Raw genomic sequence first — 20,156 nt, forward strand, 5'->3', positions numbered from 1 at the left:
CATCATCTCGTTCATCACTTGCAGGTATTGTTTTTTTTTGTTATTTTACTTATCCATTATTGTTCCAATTACCATTTCAATTATCATTGTCTATGTTAACCATTATTTTTGACGATTTTTTTCATCTTGCGTTTTTGTTTACCAATTTTCTCGTTTTTAGATTGTTTTACATTTTTGTTTTTACTGTTTATCTTCTGTTCATCTTCCTCGCCGTTTTTCATATTGTGTTTATGTTGTAGATCACTTTGTTGATTGATTTTTAGTTTTTGATTTAGTTAATGTTTGTATTCCTCGGTTGTTAATGTTTGATTTAGTTAATCATTTTTTATTTAGTTTTTGTTCATCTTCTGTTCATTCAGTTTATTGTAACCGTCTCATTTCAAGTCGTTTCTTAAAATATCATTTATGCAAACTGTTTCGTTTACATTTATTTTTTTAGTGCGTTTTATTGTATAACTTTCTCCCCTTCAATGTGTAACTCTAGCTCATTGAGTTTGTAACTTCTTGTCATTTATATGTTGCATTTGTAGTCATGAAAAAATTGTTCAATTCTTCTTTTATTTAGATGTGTGATCAAGAAGCTGAAGAAATTGAAGAGGTGGTTACTCCTACGCCTCAAATCAGTGTCAAATGTCGTGGAAAGAGGTTATTTGAAATTATACCTAAGTTGAAAGATTGTCAGATATCGGCCGTTAGGAGGATTGGGTTTGGCGGCATGCTTGAGTTGAAGCTTAAGCATTTCCCGCTCGAACATGTACATTTATTCTTGACTTTTTTAGTGATGGCTCATATGTGTTTAGGGCACCTAAGTCTAAACACTTCATGGTGACCAAGTACGACGTTCATGACTGTTTCCTTATACCACATGGTCCCAATGTCATCAAACTTGTCCCTACTGGACCGCAAAAAGACTATGACAGCCTTGAAAATGTGTCATTTAAAGAACGACGGAGGAAAATGTTTGGTATTAAAACCCCTAATGGCTCCATTCCTATCGGAAAGCTAAAAGATGCAATTGTGGCAGACACGGAGGGCGGAGATGACTTTTGTCGATTCTTTGTCTTATTTTGCATGTCTTCTTTTCTTGCCCCCACGATAAATAACGGCGTTGATTTCAAGCTTTTGAGGGCCGTAGAAGATGTAAGCGCTATCCCTTCTTTGGACTGGTGTTCTTATATTTTAAAAAGCATTGTTACTGCCGGCGAAGATATAAAAAAAACAGTCGCACTTGCTTGGTTGTATTCCTTTTTTGATGATTACCTACTTTCAGCGGCCGCGGTGAGACTTGCACGCATGACCTTCCACTTATCAAGCATTGGGACAAGGAGAGATTAAGAAGTAGGATATCCGGGGAGGTGTCGGACGGGGGTTTGGGTCGTCAGACATGGTCTGAGGTTAAGTATCCGCGCTGCATTCATGCAACCACTAACAGACAAGCCAATGTTAGCAGCGTTCCTCCATTACTGATTTCATCTACTTCCCATTTACCTTTGCCATCTACGTCCAACTCAAAGCCCGACAAGAAGTTTATTCAAATTGAACTACCTCAAGGTGTTGAGGATGACTAGGAGTTGAAAGTTCGAGCTTTGGATATATGTCCCGTTTTCCTTTTTTTATTAAATTTTTGTTAGCGGTTTTATGAAAAATTTAATATTGCAGTTTCTGATACATTCTTAATACTATTTCCTCATAGCTTTTGAAATTCATTGTTGTTTGTATGAATTAATGTTTATGTGTTGCATGAGAATTTGTAACTGTCCAAGATACTTTAAATCATATACTTTGTAACTTCACTTGGTATTGTTTGTAACTCCAATCCATAGTTTTTGTAACTTAATATCATCATACAGTTTCACTGCTTTAAAATCATATACTTTGTAACTTCACCACCTCATATGTGTAACTCCAATGGATAGTTTTTGTAACTTCAGTAAAACTTTTTAAATCATAGCTTTTGAAATTAATTGTTGTTTGTATTAATTAATGTTTATGTGTAGCATGAGAATTTGACGTGTACTTGTTTTATTCAGGATGTACATGAACTTTATTTATAGATTCAGAGGAATGCTGTAGTGTTTCATTCATGTTATGCCGAGGCAATATCGAGGATCAAACACCTAACAACTGGCTGTATTGATGGAGCTGGCCTTGTCCCTTCACAGTCAACCCAAGATTTCTGGCAATGCGAAGAGCTTCATCGTTACAGCGATGAAGTTGAATATGCTGCTGAACGGATGAAACAATCCGTTGTTAAAGCACCTTCTGTTCAGGCGTTGACTGTGGATAAAAAAATCTTGGGTGATGATGAGGATAATATTGCTAGCATGAAATTATCCGAAGTTCTTTGTCAGCTTAAAAATTCTGTGCTAGGGAATGATGACGTGCCATTAGGGAAAGATGATGTGCCATTAGGGAATGATGATGTGCCATCAGGAACTGAATGTCTTGGGAATGATGATATGCCATCAAATGATCAAGTAATTGACAGCGGGGCATTTTATAACACCGCTGAAATTAATGAAATAATGGAAAACGCGAAAGAGAGAGTGCCGGTTACTCATGTCGAGGGTTCTTCATCTAAGTCAACAGAGGTAGTTGAGCATACACTTTTGGAGGAAGCAGGTTATACTCCTACTGAGATAAACGAGGCGTATAAATATCTGCTGGATAACAGGGAACGTGATACCGATGTAGGGTCTGTTGATATAGGTGAAGGGGAGGTGTTTGGTGCGGACGGCAAGGGTAGTTTAGCACCTCCCCCCGTTTATGCCCCTCACACTGAATTAATAAACCACCCATTCCTACTCCACTCCTCTTGTGCCTTACCCTGCATGGGTGTTGTTCCTGAGAATCTAGGGTGTTCTGATGACTGTGGGCCCCCGATCCCGAGCAGATTGTCGTTTCAGATTTTTTATGCAGTAACAAGAGCCTCTTTTCTACAGTTTTCAATCGTAGGAAAGACGTAATGGACTATGTGTTCAATGCAATGGAATCTGGTGACAAAGTGTAAGTAACCATTTCCCAAATGTGTCGTTTTTAATTTTTTTTTGTTTCTATGTACAACACATCACTAGTGAGTGTATTTTTTTTTTCTTTGAAGCGAACAATTGGGTTTATACACCGACGTTTACTTCATAACTCGTGAAGACATGCTTTCGCTCCAACCTGGAAAATAGATTACGAACAATTTCATTGACTGTTGGTGTTTGTTGCTGAACTTCTTGATGAATGCAAACACTGCACCTGTCGCAAGTAGCCGCTGCTTTTTTGGGCTTAGTCATACTGTATGTTATCATTTAAATTCCATGGTAGTCAACCTTTTTTATTTGTTTAGTGTAACTTATTCGTAACTACAACATTTCTGGGCCATTGTCTTTTCATTTCAGCAAGTCTGTAACACTACCTGTTTGATTGTGGAACTCTATATGGTCCTAGGTATAACCTTTTTACAGTGAAACCCTGTCTGTTGACTGTGTAATCCCAATACTCTGATTATGGAACTCTAGTTGTTCCTAGTTGTAACTTTTGTCCAGTGTAACCTCTGTCCATTGTCTGTGTAACTCTACCTTGTCTAGTGTATAACTCCAGTAGACTTTGTACCTATTCCATTGATTGTGCAACTTTAAGGCCAATACATTGACTTTAACCTAAATCAGTTTGTACCTACCTTGTCTGTAACACTACCTGTTTGATTGTGGAACTCTATATGGTCCTAGGTGTAACCTTTTACAGTGAAACCCTGTCTGTTGACTGTGTAACCCCAATACTCTGATTGTGGAACTTTAGTTGTTCCTAGTTATAACTTTTGTCCAGTGTAACCTCTGTCCATTGTCTGTGTAACTCTACCTTGTCTAGTGTATAACTCCAGTAGACTTTGTACCTATTCCATTGATTGTGCAACTTTAAGGCCAATACATTGACTTTAACCCAAATCAGTTTTATCTATTTTTCAACATTCTATTGAAATTCATTTGACGGTTTATACATTTTTCCTGGATAGCTTACTGCACTGGAAATTTGGAAGGCCCAAAAAATCGGAAAAGTCGTGGACTTAACTACCGAGCTGTTTGCTTATTGGGACCAGTGGATTGAATCATGTTATCCTCCATTTAATATAGAAGCAGATATGGTATGAAACTTCAACTTGAAGCTAATATTTTGTACATTATTTCATTTCATATTTTTACGGTACAAACGTTATTATATTTGTGTATATTATATGTTTCAGGTTTTTATCCCAGTTTTGTCCGGTGATAAGGATCACTATAGTTGTGCTTGCATTAATTTCATATCAGAGCAAATTGAGTATCTTGACAATTGTTCTTATGACGAAGATTTGTCCAAGTTACCTTACACAGGTATTGCACTCATCGTGGTACACCGTCTATCACATGCTTTTGCACACACTATTTTTCTTTTTTTTTTGTTTCTGTTTTCACCTCCTCTATTACTAATGTTCATATACTGAAACTACCTCCAGGCTAATGAAATGGGCAAGTACCTATTGTCCAAAGGGGTGGTCAAAGGATCAAAGGTTAGCGGGTTCAAGCTCGTGAATGTTGTTTTCAGCTGGCAGGGTATATGGTTCTCAATGAATGACTGTGGTGTTTATATGATGCTACACATGTTGTTTTATTGCGGATCTCCTTTTGAGTGTGGTCTAGGGAATATGGATGCCAATAACTTATTCCGAGCTGAAATTGCTACTATCCTTATTCTTAGTGACATTAACAAGTGCAGGGCAGACGTGCGGTCTAGGGTTGCATCCTTTAGTGAGGGTAAGGGTCAACCGAAGAAAATCCATTCGTCTTTCGAAACCCCTCCTATAAAAGTTGACCCCAAGAGGAAGATTGGTGATGTGGATGAGTGTGAAGTGACGTATAAAAGACGTCGATCCTCTACACCTGTTGCAGTTGTTAGCCCCACCACTAGTGAGCCCCTCTCAGCCTTTAGTAGTCAACGTCGTGGTAAGGGTGATGGGCTTGGCTGTTCCTACAATTGCGGGGAGTCGTCTGGTTTGGCCTGCCTTGTTGTCTCTAATTTCCTACGGAATAACTAGACATTATTTAAGGATGTTCAAGATTTAAGGAGGCACGTGGCTGACTATTGCTTCCTAGACGACAATGGCATGCCAAACGTGTAAGTTTACTTCTATCTGCTAAGTCAGTCAGTTTACGATCTAATGTATCTAAATTGTTGAGCTTATCTTATGTTGTTTCAAACACAGAGAGGATCTTGCTTGTTACGGTCCCAATGCATCACTCTGAAGGGATGACATCCTTTCTATGCTACCCCACAGTTTAATGTCCTCATTTGTGATTGAGTGCTGGGCAATTTTGCTGAACAAGATAGAGGCAGAGGGTTTTGAAGTTGCTAGGATGGCTTTCTTTGGGCTACGTCAAACGGTTCGAGCCTAATAACTTTTTTCTCTGTCACTATGTTTATTAACTTCACCTTTTATTCTTCTTTTTAACCTGGTCAGGTTTAAGTTGTAACTTCAAGCTGTAAAATGTGTAACTCAGCTCATATAATTTTGGAACTTCAGCCCATGTAATTTTGGAACTTTAGCTCCTAAAAAGTGTAACTTCAGCCGTATAATTAGTAACTTCATATGCTAACATGTGTAACTTCAACCTGTATAATTTGTAACTTCAGCCTCTTTAATATTCATTTATTACAGGACGTTCTCATGCGGCTAATGGATACACCAACTCAGTGCACACCCAGTGATATCAACTACGATATGCTTTACAAACATTGGGACGTCTTTGTCAAGGATTGTGGCAATACTATCAACTTGGGTGCTGATTTAATTTTCATACCAATCAAAACTGATGACCATTTAGCATGTGTTTGTATCAACTTTAACTCGGAAACTGTGGACTTACTGGACAACCAATTTCACCCAGATCCGAGCAAGTCTGACATATGCAAAGCGGCAACTATTCTTGTAAGTCTGCTTTCATTATTCCAATTTTGAATTGTCCATTATACTTTCCTTAATTCAATTGCTTAATTTACTAAATTATGTTTAGGTGTCCGCTATGAGCGACTATTTGGAGTATAAAGGGGTGAGCAGAGGTTGTCAGGTTGCTGGGTTTGAGCATCGCCAGATAAATTTTGATTGGACGCGTCCTGCCCCTCTTCACGAGGAGTCTGGCATATTCACCATGGTCCACATGTTAATTTACGAAGGTGAGCCGTTCAAGCATAATGACCTCAACAGCAAGACCAACCGGCGTTACTTGGTACTACAGCTTGTCGCATCCCTTGTACTAGCTGACATGAATGACATAAGAGAGGAAGTTTTGGAGAAGATTAAAGGTTGGGTAGATAAAAAAGAGAGTATTTGGAAAACCATTCAAGCTAGGCGTAAAATCACCAAGTTAATTTTAAAGTCATCAAAGTGACTTTAGAATATATTTTAGAATATATTTGGAACACTATTCAAGCTAGCTATTTTGTACCTTGTACGCTTTTGAATATTTTAATCCTTCTATGTAGAAAACAATTAGCGATGAAGTTTGAGTATTTTTATCCTTGTTTTTTGTTCAACTTCAAGGCATCCCTGTTTTCTAAATTTCAGGACTTGTAGTTACAAAATAACCCTATAAAGTTACACCTACTGCGTAAAACAGTTACACTGTGTAAGATTTTTAATATCATATACTTCGTAACTTCACTGCCTTGTTTGTGTAACCTCAGCGGATATTTGTTGTAACTCAAATGCGTACCTTTTAGAATAGTTTGTACAATAACAGCTATTCTCACATTTGTACCCTTTTGATTATTTCGAACCATCTATAAAGCAAAAAAATTGGCTTTGAAGTTAGATTATGCTAACTTACACCAGTATCCTCATACATTTACAATGTCCAAGATACATAAAATCATATTTGTAACTTCACTCCCTCATATGTGTAACTCCAATAGATAGTTTATATAACTCCAATACAACTTTTAGGATATTTTGTAACTTCACTTGATATTATCTGTAACTCCAATTCATGATCTGTAACTTCACTCCCTCATATGTGTAACTCCAATATATAGTTTATGTAACTCCAATAAAACTTTTAGAAGTTTCACAGTTTATGTAACTCCAATATAGTTTGTAACTTCACTTGATATTATCTGTAACTCCAATATCTGATCTGTGTAACTTCAATGGATGTTTTTGTTTGCAGACAATCATTTCCAAATTGTAAGGCAAAAAAGTTTCATTCACTCTAAAAAAGGATTTTAATATTTGTTCTTCATTTTAATATTACACAATAATAATAAATTAAAATATGCTATTCCTAAACTTCTACTCAGAAGATTCGTCATCCTCTTCCTCATCCTCGTCTTCATCCGAAGATGATTCAATAGATTGTTGTGGGTGTTCTGAAAACGGGTTGGGGGCAGTTTCTCTTGTCGTGATGTGCCATTTGTTTGCAATTATTGCACATCCGTTTCGGTTTAGATAACAATGCTTCGGCTTTTGTCTTCTTAGACAACATCCTTTTGCCACTCCCTTTGTTTGTCGCATGTTTTGGAGGCAATATTTTTATCTCCTTGCTGGCCTTACAACCCAGTAGTTGTTCAATTTCTTGCTGCTTTGTCAATTCCTCCGCTGACGGTGACAGCTTCTCTCTGAAATCCCTAAGTAAGTTGGACAAGGTCTCAATATCATCCTTATCTTTACCCCTTAGTACTCCAAAAGTCTCATGTATCTCAGACCATAACTTTGTCATTTCGATTTGTTTTCGATCAATTATTTCCTTTCCATCAGAGGCGTCATATACTGCATCCTTTTTCCATCTTCGAACCACGTACGATTCCGGTATGGACTGAACACCATTACTTGAATAAATCCAAATGATGTGCCTATATATTATTCCAGCTCTTTCAAACTTTCTACACGAGCATGTTGCCTCATATCTTCCTGTTTTGCCACATATCACAAAAAAACAAAGGACTCAGAAAAACTGCAACAAATATTATGTAACTGCAAGTCTTATTGTGTATTACTGCATCAGGGTTTATTTGTAACTTCAACAAACTATTAGATTTTTATTTTTAAGCGTTCCTCTGTGTAACCGCAAGGGGAACAACTGTAACTATATATGGTACTATGTGTAACTCTAGTGGTTTTAATTGTTACAAAAAAAAATCAAGTGCAAATAACAAATGTCAGTGATAAATACCTGGTCTGAAATGAACGTCAAAAACTCTTCCTCTTAAGCTATCCTTTACTTTTGTTAGCTCTATTTCATTCTCCTCGGTGAAACCCCTGGCACCAAGTCCATTCGTTGACATTTTTATCTCTTCTTGAAACTCATCGAATACGGCATGTGTGTATACTCTTGCTGCATGGCGCTCAATAGGACATTGAGTTTTTATTTTTGGGCATGTGTGCCTGTTGTCATTATCAGATTTCTTCTGGGTATGTCTTTGTTGGTCAATTGAACTTTCAAAGCGCATTCAGAATTCAACCAATGTTCCATTGTTGTTCTCAAACTTTTTAAAGAAACTATTTTCACTCTCCGATCTTTGTGTTGTCCTCATAACACTTCCCATCGTCAGGTCCCTACAATGGGCCATCACCCATTGCCTCCTTTTAAGGTACACTTCCTTAAACCAAGCAGATTTACCAACGGCATGCTCTTTCATTATCTCGCCCCAGCGAACGTCAAATTCATCCGGTTCAAGTTCGTCGTCCCAGATTATGGCATTTAACTTCTTTATAAATTCGGGATAATCTTTTGTTGTACCCCCGTATTTGACTGGAACCTTTTTCATAATATGCCACATGCAGAAGCGATGCCTAGCTGTCTTAAAAACATTCTTGACAGACTTTATAATACCCGCATCTTGGTCGGTTATAATATATTCCGGTTCCTTCCCACCCATTGCCACCAAAAAACGTTTGAACACCCAATCAAAATAGTCCTCGTTCTCCCTGAAAAGAAGTGCACCAGCAAAATTGATTGAACGCTTGTGATTATCAATACCCGTGAAAGGTGTAAATACCATGTCATACTTATTTGTCGAGTATGTTGGATCGAAAGACACAGCATCACCAAATACAGAGTAGTTTCATCGAGCAATACCATCCGCCCATATCGCCCTGATCAAGCTTCCATCGACATCGACTTCATAATCGAAGAAGAAATTTTCATGTGTTTCTGCTATGCTTTTAAATCGATCTATGAACAATTGACCGTCCCTCTCATTAATATAGCACTTAACGTTTCTATGAAAATTCTTGAAATCAGTTAAACTCGCACCAATATTTTCGAACCCATTAACATGTTCCTTGCACATTTTATATGTCCTTGTAGCACCTATCTTCAACTGCATTCAAACAACGTCATTTACACTGGTTAAAAACAATCCAATAAGTTTGTAACTGCACATGTATATGTTTGGAACTTCACACCAGTAACTGTAACACTACGGATTTTCTTTGGTGACTACTCGACCGAGTAGAGCCTACTCGGCCGAGTAGTGCTGTTGTTGTGAGTTGTTTTGGTTCTGCCGATGAATACTCGGCCGAGTATAGTGAATACTCGACCGAGTAGCGGATACTCGGCCGAGTATAACTTTACTCGACCGAGTATTCGGTCTGGCGAGTATTATTTTGACGGTTTGATTAGGGAGTGTTTAAGATTATTTTATATCCCGCGTCAGTTTTCAAAAACATCATTTCAACTTCATCATTTCTACGTTAACCCTAATCTCTCCCTAAATCACTCCCTAATCATTCCATAGCTTTGTTGTGTGTGAGATCTTCGGAGTTCTTGCGTATAATCCCTCATCCTACTGTTGGTAAGTTCTAATTATATGTTATTTATATTCGTTGGGGTTATTGTATATTTGCGGAATTGGGAATATGGGGGTTGTGCATTATGTAATTGTGTTGTATGATTATGGTATAGGAGAAGACTTCGTAGAGGAGCCTTTCTGATTGTTCGAGTTCATTCCACTGTTGATTGCTAAGGTAAGGTTTCCCTACTCAGTTTACTGTTCTTTGTAAGACATGTTTGTTGTGATTATTGTTATCTGTTGATCATCGGAGTATGGAGATTGTTGTGACAATGTTGGTGTGAGGGGATTGAGATGGCTGTGATGTCATGTGATTGTGATTGTGGTGGAGTCACTTGCGGGAGTGGCTTCACACCCTAGTTCGCCCTCCGTGGAACCTGCCACGGGAGGGGATGTGCACATTAAGGGACAGGGATTGTTGTCACTCGTTGAGGAGCTGGACTAGGTGGGATCAGCTGCGGTCACCCACTGGCGGCGAGGGTTACCTGTTGCGATGGGTAATCTGGCAGGGCTACACACTTTGGTGTGTAGTCGGTTACTGCGGGAGATTGGATGATTGGGAATTGGTGATGATCAGTTGATTTCTCTGTCTGTTTGTCTTAACATTTGAGTAATACTGACCCCGTTGTTGTTTGTGGAATCTGCGGTGATCCATTCGGGGATGGTGAGCAGGCTTGACAGGTATTGCTAGTGTGAGCTTGGGGACTGTCTTGGGAGAATTGCCATCACGAGTCATAGCATCACCGTCTGAGTCTTAGTTGGATTTCCTTTATTGTTAGACTTTGGAGTTGTATTTTGTTAAAACAGTATTTGGGTTTGGATGTTGTAAACTTTATACTTTACAGTACTTTAATAAATGTGTTAAGTTCAGACGCTTTTGATATGTACTAACCTCGGGCAACCGAGATGGTAACACACTTTCATGGTAGGGTGGTCCTGGTAAGGCACCTTGGTATGAGGGGGTGTTACAGTAACTATGTAATTGTAACTGTAACAAAGATGTAACTCCACTCTGATGAAAGTGTAACCCTAACAAAAATTTGTGTAATTCCATCAGAATTCATAATCTAAAAATGTAGTGCAATGTAACTGGAACTTCAAGTAAATAAATTTGGAACTTCAATGTAATAAATTTGGAACTTCAAAGGGAGAATTATGTAACTTTAACAATAATTTAACTTTAACGCTCAAACTGTAACTCTATCTGATAAAATATGTAACTCTACCCGGATTATGTGTAACCTTAAGGAAAGTGTAACTTCAACAGTGATTAAGGTAATTGTACCAGAAGGAAAGTGTAACTTTCACAGTGATTTAAATAGGAAGAGTACACTAACCCTCGAGTTATAGACTATGAGCTCCTTGTGATACTTGTGTAGTTTCCTTGACAACTTCTGAAACTCCCTATATCTAACTTCAACAAGTTCATGATTGTGTCCCGCATGAAATCGGTCAACTAATAAAACACCATTGAACATGAGCAATCTAATCCTCGCTTTGCACCCAATCCTCCTTACTTTCGTTTTCTCTCATTTGCTTTTCTCCAATTTCTTCCCCCTATTGTGTGTCCTTAAATAATTCAATCTCTTTGTCTTTGCACACCTTTTTTGCGTATGTAAATCCCTCTCGGTTACAAACTAAAAGTTTTGATTTAATGGTCCCGTCACGCCACTTCTTTGTCGTGTATCTACGCACATCGAAACCACATGTAAGAGCGTACATCTTATAGAACTTTACAGCTTCCTCTATGTCATTGAACTGCTGCCCGACAAATGGTGTAAACTCGCTTTCTACAATCCTACAAAATTCATCTCCGCTTACATTTTGCATGACTTCTGCAAATTCACGTTCTCCTACCTCTGGTTCGTCCTCACAAAGAATCCCGCTCTGTAAAAATCAAAAACAGAAAACTGTCATAAGTTTTTGCTAACACAACACAATTTTATAGATCAACTGAAACTAAAACTGTAACTTTAGCCCCAATTAACTGTAACTTTACTGCCAACGAGTGGAACTTTTCTCCAGAGCTTTTTTACACATAAAAACTCCTACTCTAGGGTTGCCAAATTACACGGATTATTTACTTATGTCTAAACAACGACATAACACCCCTTCTGCAACATACATGCTAGGCAACATAACAAATTTTGTAACTCTAAATCTAAGTCTTTGTAACTTTACATGTCAAGACTCTTCATCTTCATCTTCCAAGTTAATCTTCCAACTTGTTTTCTTAACCAACAGTATAAGTCCATATCAATTTCTTCTTTAAAAAAATTATTTAAAAAAAAAAAACAAAGTTGAAGTAGTCGACAATTGTTGAACAGTGTACTTACCATTGTTGAACTCGACAATCTGCATATTGTCCATGGTTGTCGATATTTTGATATATTGTAGACGACCCCTTTTCATATGGTTGCATGCAAATTCCGGATTATACACGAACAAAGGATGCAGATTGGAAGACGTATATGGAAGAATGAATTATGAATGAATAATGAACATGAAGCTTGGGGAAGATGATGAAAGATAAAAAAAAAAAAGCTGATGATTAAACGTCATATTGGAAAGTGTTTAGATTGTGTTTATGTCAGTTTTGGGAAGCTAAATCCATAATAATGACAGCCAAATTTAATTGATCACACGTTGCTTTTTTTTTCCTGCCATAAATATTGTCTAATTGCCTATCTAATTTCCACCAGCCATTCTTCTTAATCTAATGGTTCATATTAGGACTCAAGGACTCAACTAATTATAAGGACTTATAAGAACTCATCTATATATATATATATATATATATATATATATATATATATATATATATATATATATAAATAAATTAAAAAAAAATTACATTAATAAAAATGCAATTCTTATATTTTCATAGAGAGTCTTATTCTCTTCTATGATATCCGTCCTCTCCGCCTTAGCTATTTGGAGGTTCCGTTCATCAGTTGCTATATCGTCATGTAGCTGCAACTGCTGCTGCTCTGTCAAGCCATATTTTTTGGCGTCCTTCAGTACGGATCGAGCATCCACAAGGTAGCTTCTGAAACTGTCCTCAATGTGGAGCAACCGGCGAATGAAATTGTTGTTGTTCTCGATTATAGTAAGAGTCTTAAAGATGATATCAGTCATTTTGTTGATGAATTTTGGAGTTTGTTTAAAAGATTAATTAGGGTTTATTTGGAGTTTGTTTTAGCAGTTAGGGTTTGGAGAAATATAGTGAGATAATGGAATGTTAGTTGAGATAATGCATGTATTTATACTAAGTAATGTGTGGTTTGAGTTGTCTTTTAATTAATATATATGTTAGGAAGTTGTGCCATAATCATCATCATATCTCTCTCTGCTGCTTCAAATCTTATTATAACCCTTCTCATTCCATATTGTCCATTCATATGCACAGGGATGACAGTAATAATGCATGCATCGGAATTATAACGGGTCGTAATTATGCATGCATCTAGTAATATTTAATTTTTTTTTTTTTTTTTTTTTTAAAAGCAAACAACAACGGTTATTGAGAAACAACCCGTTGTCTTTAGTTATAACAACGGTTTTGTATATTACAACCCGTTGTTATAACTTTCCCCCCAAAATTGAGTCACACTTTCCACAACGGGTTTTTATACTTAAAACCGTTGTTAATAGTTTTAACAACGGACTCCTTCAGAAAATCAACCGTTGTTAAAACCTTTTACAACGGACGCTTTAACAACGTCCGCTTTTTTATATAACAACGGTTTTTAACCGTTGTTATAGCCTGTATCTGTAGTAGTGTAGGTGAGTAAGTTTTAATTAAATTGGGTTTCTCTCTCTAATTGTCACATTAACACACAGAATTATGTGTGAAATTTTTTATTTCTGATCAATGAAAAAAGTTCCATAGTTTTTTTGTGGACTCTCTTTCCCTCTCATTTTCTCATAAGAAACTGGTTTTATATTAAAGATGGACTAATAATAAAAGGCTTGATGTTTTTGTGAGGTTTTTAATGAACTAATAAGTGACCAGTGGTTTGAACAAGTACGAAAACTCTTCAATCAAGCAACAAGAACCAGGATATCTTAATCAAAGCACTAAGCCCATAACTAAGATTAATGAGCTATCTCAGCTACGGGTGGGCATAATCCGGTCCAGGCCGGAAAAATGGTCCGGTACCAGAACCGGAATTAAAAATTTCGGTCCGGTCTCCGGTCCACCATTTTCTAAGATTCCGGTTTCCGATTCGGACTGGTTTGGACCGGAATTCCCGGAATTATAGATATTTGCAATTTTTTTTCTTAAAATTAAATTTTTAATCCGGTCCAATGAACCGGAATTTGTAAAAGTGGGCATGTAACGACAAATTTCGGTCCAACCGGCCCGGCCCGGTCTTGGATCGGAATTTTTCAGGCCCGGTCCCGGACCAGAAGTTTTTTAATCCAATCTGGTCCGGTCCCGGTCCATAATTTTTATCGATTCTGGTTCCAGTCCGGTTTTGGACCGGTGCCCAGCCCTAATCTCAGCACACAGCAAAGGACAATGCACAAACTTCCACTACTAAGCAAAGAAGGTTTACTCAAGCACACTGGCAAGAGTTTAGAAGAAACTAGGTTTCAGCTTTCATTCAATATCAAGTCTGAATGTTACATGTTGGTTCCTTGGTTTATATAGACCAAGAGATTACATATTGAGCGTATAAAATAACAATATAAGGGCCACAAATAGGCTACAAAAGAGTACATATTAACAGCTACATTATCTTACATAAACTGGAATAGAAAAAAATAAACTGAAAAAGCATAAAACATAAAGCACCTTTCCTTGTTTCCTAGCTTCAGGTCAATTAAGAGGAGTTGGACTTTGGTGATTGCCTTGTTTCTTTTTTTTTTTTTTGACAACAATGAACACCTTATATTAAAAAACAAACAAGCAAATACAATAAGGTTAGCCTGTTGCTAGGCTTACAGACCATAGAGGGTGTAGTACAAACAAAGTACGGATCCGAAAGACAGAGTGCCGTACAGAAATTGGTACTGGCAATTTGTTTGCCAGAACGGAGGATAATTTTTGACATGAAATACGAAAGGAAACGTGGCTATAATTCTTCTGTTGAGCATACTGCATAGCCCAAATGAGTAGACGTGCGGATGCAACAAACAACGATCGCGCCGGAATTGTGTTAGAAACTGAGTCACTCAAAGCAGAATCCAATATAATACCAGTGAAGCACTGTATTGTCGCATCTTGACGGATTGAGAGTGAAATGCAAACAACCTGGTCACTTTGAGGCTTGCAAATTCCTGCCAACTTGATAGGAGGAAGACAAATAGCATGCGGTTCAAAAGATGACCTAATTAGACGTAGCTGAGAAGTGGAACTTACCAGATTACCAATGAGATGGTAAATAGCTGCCGGCCGGACCGGATGATTTTGGAAAACAACTAAATTCCGAGAGTTCCATATTGCACGGAGTATACAACAAAAAAATATCAAGCCGGAGTCCTTATGCAGTCCGAAAGAATGACGTGCAAGATAAGTTAGAAAATCCGCAATCCAGGTAAGAAAGGGGATGAAAGGATTCGCCATGGCATTAATACCAAGCCAAGAAGATTTCCATAAGTGTTGTGCTATCGAACACGATCTAAAAAGGTGATCCATGGACTCATGTGAAGAGTGGCAAAGGTGACACTCTTGGGCCACATTCAAACCTCGTGATAACAAGTTTACATTAGTGGGTAAAATATTGTGCGCCATTTTCCAAAGAAGGATCGATAACTTACGTGAGAGCGTCTTTTTCCAGACAATGTTCCAAGGAAACTGGTGCAGCCTAGAACGAGCTGAAGAAGCAGCTGGAGTTTGTGACCAAAGAAGAAAATATCTCGACTTAGCTGTATAAACACCATCCTCAGTAAACTTCCAATAAATAAAGTCATCAATATCAGGGGCTGGAGGTTCCATAGCAATGATGTCCTTTGTAGTTTTAGAAGCAAAATATCGGTAGAGCATGGTTGGATTCCAGTCCCCCGAATCCAAGATAAAAGATGGTAGAGGTGTTAAAGTCTCTGGAACGGGTGTATTGATAGTTGGTAGTTCTCCATTCACCCATCGACTGGACCAAATATCAACTAACTTACCACTTCCCACTTTCCAGCAAATGGCGTCTTTTGACAAAGCCACTGCATGGCAAATACCATTCCACGCATAAGATACATTCGAAACCACTGACCTAGAGCTTGGAATAGGCAGATCCCTCCGATATTTAGCATTCCAAAATTTTGCAAGTAAAATAGTCGGTCTTGAAGTGATACGCCAGAAATTTTTGAGGAGCAAGGATTGATTGAGCAAGAAAGTATTCTTAATACCAAGTCCACCATATTCCTTGGGAGATTGCAGAACCTCTCGACGAAGCCAGTGAATTATATTTTTTTTCCAATCATTACGCCACCAGAAAGCGATAATCAAAGCGTCGATTTTACGGCATACAACATGTGGAATAGGAACACAAGACAAAATATGATTAAGAGAGGCTAATAGAATAGACGAGATAAGAACAAGCTTACTCGACTGGCTTAGATGAAGTGCTGTCCATGAAGTAATGCGTGTAGTAATCTTGTCAATTAAAGGAAGAAACGGTTCTGATTTGTTCCTCGGGATATCAATTGGAACTCCCAGATAATCGCCAAAAGAAGTAACCGTGGGCATCTTCAGGATAGAAGTAAGATGGCTCCGGAAATCCGTTGGTGTATTCGGACTGAATTTAATATATGATTTGTCCAGATTAATCATTTGACCGGACCCAACTTCAAATTCCTTGAGTAAGTCGCGCATGGCTTCAAAAGAAGTATTAGTAGCTTTACAGCATAGAAGAGCATCATCCGCATAAAATAAATGTGATAACGTAGGCGCATATCGTGAGATCTTTATTCCAGTGAAACATTTCAGTCTTTCTGCCATGGCAAGCTGTCTTGATAATACCTCCATGCATATAATAAACAAATAAGGAGAAATAGGATCCCCCTGACGCAGACCACAAGTAGGATGCAGAGCTTGAGAAGGCGTTCCATTTATGACAATCCGATAAGAAACCGTTGAGATACATTCCCAAATAAGATTACGCCACTGTGTGGGAAAACCCATATGTCTCATTACAGCCATAAGGAAGTGCCAAGACACACGGTCAAAAGCCTTGCTCATATCCAATTTCAGCACCGCATAACAATTAGTACCCCTTCTTGTTTTGTTGATGTAATGTAGTATCTCATGCGCAACAAGGCAACCGTCAGACATAAGACGACCCGGGACAAAAGCTTGCTGAGAATCCGAAATAATTGAAGGGATCACCAGTAGTAGTCTATTAGCAATGCACTTGGAAGCAATACGGTAAATAACGTTGCATAGACTAATAAGACGGTAATGAGCAACCAATTCAGGATGGTCAATCTTCGGAATGAGAACAATATGCGTGCTATTCCATTCTTTAAGCATAACCCCCGAATTCGGAAACTGTAGAACAGCAGCTGATACCAAATGACCAATCTGAGGCCAAAAGAATTGGTAGAAACGGGGCGTAATTCCGTCTGGACCAGGTGACTTAGAGCCATCTATGGTGCGTAGTGCTCGAAGAACATCAGTTTCAGTGAAAGGTGCAGATAAAAGCGAACAATCTACAGAAGAAAGTGAAGGCAAATCCAGAGTAGAAAGGAACGAGTCCAAAGATGTAAAAGACGGATCTGCAGCACGAACATTTGAGGGACACAGAAGTTTATGGAAATAAGAAAGGATTTCACCCTCAACCTGTTCTGGTTCCAGAAGCCATGTTCCATCAGCATTGCGAAGGGAAACCAATCATTGTTTAACAGATCGTTGTCTTACTCGATTAAAAAGGAAAGAAGTTAGAAGACCATCCAAAACCTCATTACGAAGCTTAACCCGCTGAAGCCAATACTCATGTTGCTTAGAAATAAGTTGGAGACGGCTTTCACGCAGCATTTGATAGTTCTCAGCCGAGGCATGATCAGAAATATCCGTAGCAGACATGTCAAGATCCTTCTCAATGGATGACCAATTGATGCCGTAACAAATACGATGTTGAATAACCCATTGCATAATTGCAAATCTCACAGAAGCTAATTTGCGTGAAAGGACGTAAGGTAAGGATCCCAAAACAGGTTTTTGAAAAGCAAAAGTAACAAGGGAAATAACTTCAGGTAAATGCAAGCACCAATTATCAATGCGGTAGGGTCGTTTTAAATTATTTTGTGGATGGGAAAAATGGAAAACTATTGGGGAATGATCAGAAATGAGAATAGGTAAGTTTAAGAGGGAGGATTGAGGAAACATGTCAAACCAATCCTGCGATGCATATGCACGATCTAGCCTTTCCATAATACAATTTTCACCATGTTGTCCATTCATCCAAGTGAACCGAGGTCCAAAGAAAGGAACATCAACCAAACCGTTCTGAAGTTTCCATGTTGTGAATGCAACCTGACCCCGAATAGAGGTAGAGCCACCAAATTTGTCCGAATGTAATTCAACCTGATTAAAATCCCCAATCACAAGAAGAGGGGTGCAACCCAAAATAATATTAGAAATCCGATCCCATAAAGACGAACGATACTGAAACATAGATTCCCCATATATAAACATAATGTACATATCATTATACAGCCCCTCCGGTAAACTTACACCCAATTTACAGAAGATAAAATGCGGGTTACTACATAAGATGATAATATCAACTGAACTATTCCAGTACAAAAGAAGACCACCACTACGACCATTAGAATCAACACCAAAGTAATTGGGAAATCCAAGGTGGTTGGTCCTCGACAAAGCAACATCTACTGTAGAATAAGTCTCTTGTAAAAACAAAATTAGCGGATGATATTTAAGGACGCTTCTATGTAGGTACGGAATTGTAGGATCATCCGCTTCTCCAAATCCTCTACAATTCCAACAAAAGATAGTCATTGGGTCATGGGTGGTGATTTAAGGTCCACCACCTGACCTAAGCAAGTCGTCCCGTCTTCAACGCTGGAAACAGACATGAAAGAACATGAAAACCGAGTTAGATTAACCATATGAAAATCCCAGACTGAACCAAAAGCATACTTAACCCGTTTAGTAGCTGTAAACTCCAAGCCAAGATCCAAATAAGAATGTTTCCGCTTACGAGGACCAGCATCCCAAACAAAAGAGCTTAAATCCGGGGGTTTGGGCTTTGTATAACTGAAACCAGGCAGACCAAGATAATCGCAGAGACACTCAAAGGGGAGTGTACTTGGACAGACAGCAGATAAAGGGGAACAATCCCAACTCAAATTAAGAAACTTATACCGACATGAACATTTAAACCTAGGCCGCCTTAAAAACTTAAAACGGTCATTTACCTTCCGCTTAAAAACAAACTTTAATTTCCTACCCAATGGGTCTGAAGGAGTAGAGCTATCCCCAGACCCAGTACTAGGCCCAACAGCCAGAGAATCACGAAAAAACATGCCAACATCAAGCTGGCGAGGTGGTGTAACAGGGTCAGGCAAACCAAGGTCCAAGGTAGGATCCATGTCAACTTCAGGAGCTGCCATTCGAAAACCAGGTGAAACAGGACCTGCAGAGGTAGTTGCTCCATCATGAGAAGGGGCAGCACGAACTAAAGGATGCTTCTCCAGCAGAACTTCTCGAGACTCATCATCATGGACCATTGCCTCAGATGGCGGCGCTGCAAAGGGTGCTTCCTCGTCCCCTCCATTATCAGATGGAGAAGAAGAGAACGAAAACACCGGGGAATCCCCACCTGAATTAACTTGAGGAGACTCGTCAGGAGCGGCAAGATCAATCTTTGATGTCAAGTATTTCACCCTTGAAGGTAAACCCATGATTTCAGGGGTGTAAAATCTCGACCCAGGTGGTCCATGAAGAACCATCAGACCTTTGGAACGAAGCTCCTCCAAACGAGCATGGATACGCCGGGCTCCCTGAAACTTTCCCGAAGGACAGAATGAGACACGATGTCCCACTTCACCACAAGTTTTGCAGAATCTGAACACACCCTCGTAAGAAAACCCGATCCACTGATGTTCCGTGTCACTAAGCGCCAAATAGCACCCAGGGATCAAAGGTTTGGACAGGTCTATCCAAACCTTCACCCTAACAAAAGAACGAGAGGGAGTTAAGGAGTTCACAACCTCCTCCTCGCAAATGTCTCCGACATGGGACAAAAGGTAAGCAGCGACGGAAGAGTGCATAAGATGAAACGGAAGATGAAGCACTCGAACCCAAACAGGGACAATATGAAACAGCATATTGTCCGGAAAAGTAGTGGCAGAGCAAGGACGGAGCACCAATAAACTTCCCGCGA

General features: G+C 38.7%; 3 protein-coding genes across 3 annotated transcripts; all 3 read right to left on the minus strand.

The window, feature by feature from the left end:
• Positions 1 to 7,364: 7,364 nt before the first annotated feature.
• LOC141641080 (protein FAR1-RELATED SEQUENCE 7-like) lies at positions 7,365 to 8,466 on the minus strand. The gene is made up of 2 exons (XM_074449757.1): positions 8,190 to 8,466; positions 7,365 to 7,927 (listed from the first exon to the last, which is right to left on the minus strand). The coding sequence occupies exons 1-2, from the start codon at positions 8,464 to 8,466 to the stop codon at positions 7,365 to 7,367; spliced, it is 840 nt and encodes a 279-aa protein (XP_074305858.1).
• Positions 8,467 to 9,018, minus strand: LOC141641081 (protein FAR-RED IMPAIRED RESPONSE 1-like). Its single transcript, XM_074449758.1, has one exon. The coding sequence runs from the start codon at positions 9,016 to 9,018 to the stop codon at positions 8,467 to 8,469; it is 552 nt and encodes a 183-aa protein (XP_074305859.1).
• Positions 9,019 to 10,784: 1,766 nt separating this feature from the next.
• Positions 10,785 to 18,769, minus strand: LOC141641082 (uncharacterized). The gene is made up of 4 exons (XM_074449759.1): positions 17,698 to 18,769; positions 14,819 to 17,595; positions 11,413 to 11,697; positions 10,785 to 10,877 (listed from the first exon to the last, which is right to left on the minus strand). The coding sequence occupies exons 1-4, from the start codon at positions 18,767 to 18,769 to the stop codon at positions 10,785 to 10,787; spliced, it is 4,227 nt and encodes a 1,408-aa protein (XP_074305860.1).
• Between the last annotated feature and the right edge of the window lie 1,387 nt (positions 18,770 to 20,156).

This window comes from Silene latifolia, chromosome 2 (assembly GCF_048544455.1).
Source record: "Silene latifolia isolate original U9 population chromosome 2, ASM4854445v1, whole genome shotgun sequence".
Lineage (NCBI taxonomy): Eukaryota > Viridiplantae > Streptophyta > Magnoliopsida > Caryophyllales > Caryophyllaceae > Silene > Silene latifolia.

What these genes read in the sequence shown, in the direction of transcription:
- LOC141641080 (XM_074449757.1), bottom strand. Translation starts at nt 8,466, where the DNA reads ATGCGCTTTGAAAGTTCAATTGACCAACAAAGACATACCCAGAAGAAA. An exon ending in TGACGTTCATTTCAGACCAG is followed by an intron (nt 7,928 to 8,189) that starts GTATTTATCACT and finishes GTGGCAAAACAG; the next exon opens with GAAGATATGAGGCAACATGC.
- LOC141641081 (XM_074449758.1), bottom strand. Translation starts at nt 9,018, where the DNA reads ATGGTATTTACACCTTTCACGGGTATTGATAATCACAAGCGTTCAATC.
- LOC141641082 (XM_074449759.1), bottom strand. Translation starts at nt 18,769, where the DNA reads ATGACTATCTTTTGTTGGAATTGTAGAGGATTTGGAGAAGCGGATGAT. An exon ending in AATTGCCAGTACCAATTTCT is followed by an intron (nt 11,698 to 14,818) that starts GTACGGCACTCT and finishes TGATTTTTACAG; the next exon opens with AGCGGGATTCTTTGTGAGGA. An exon ending in GATTTACATACGCAAAAAAG is followed by an intron (nt 10,878 to 11,412) that starts GTGTGCAAAGAC and finishes CTACATTTTTAG; the next exon opens with ATTATGAATTCTGATGGAAT.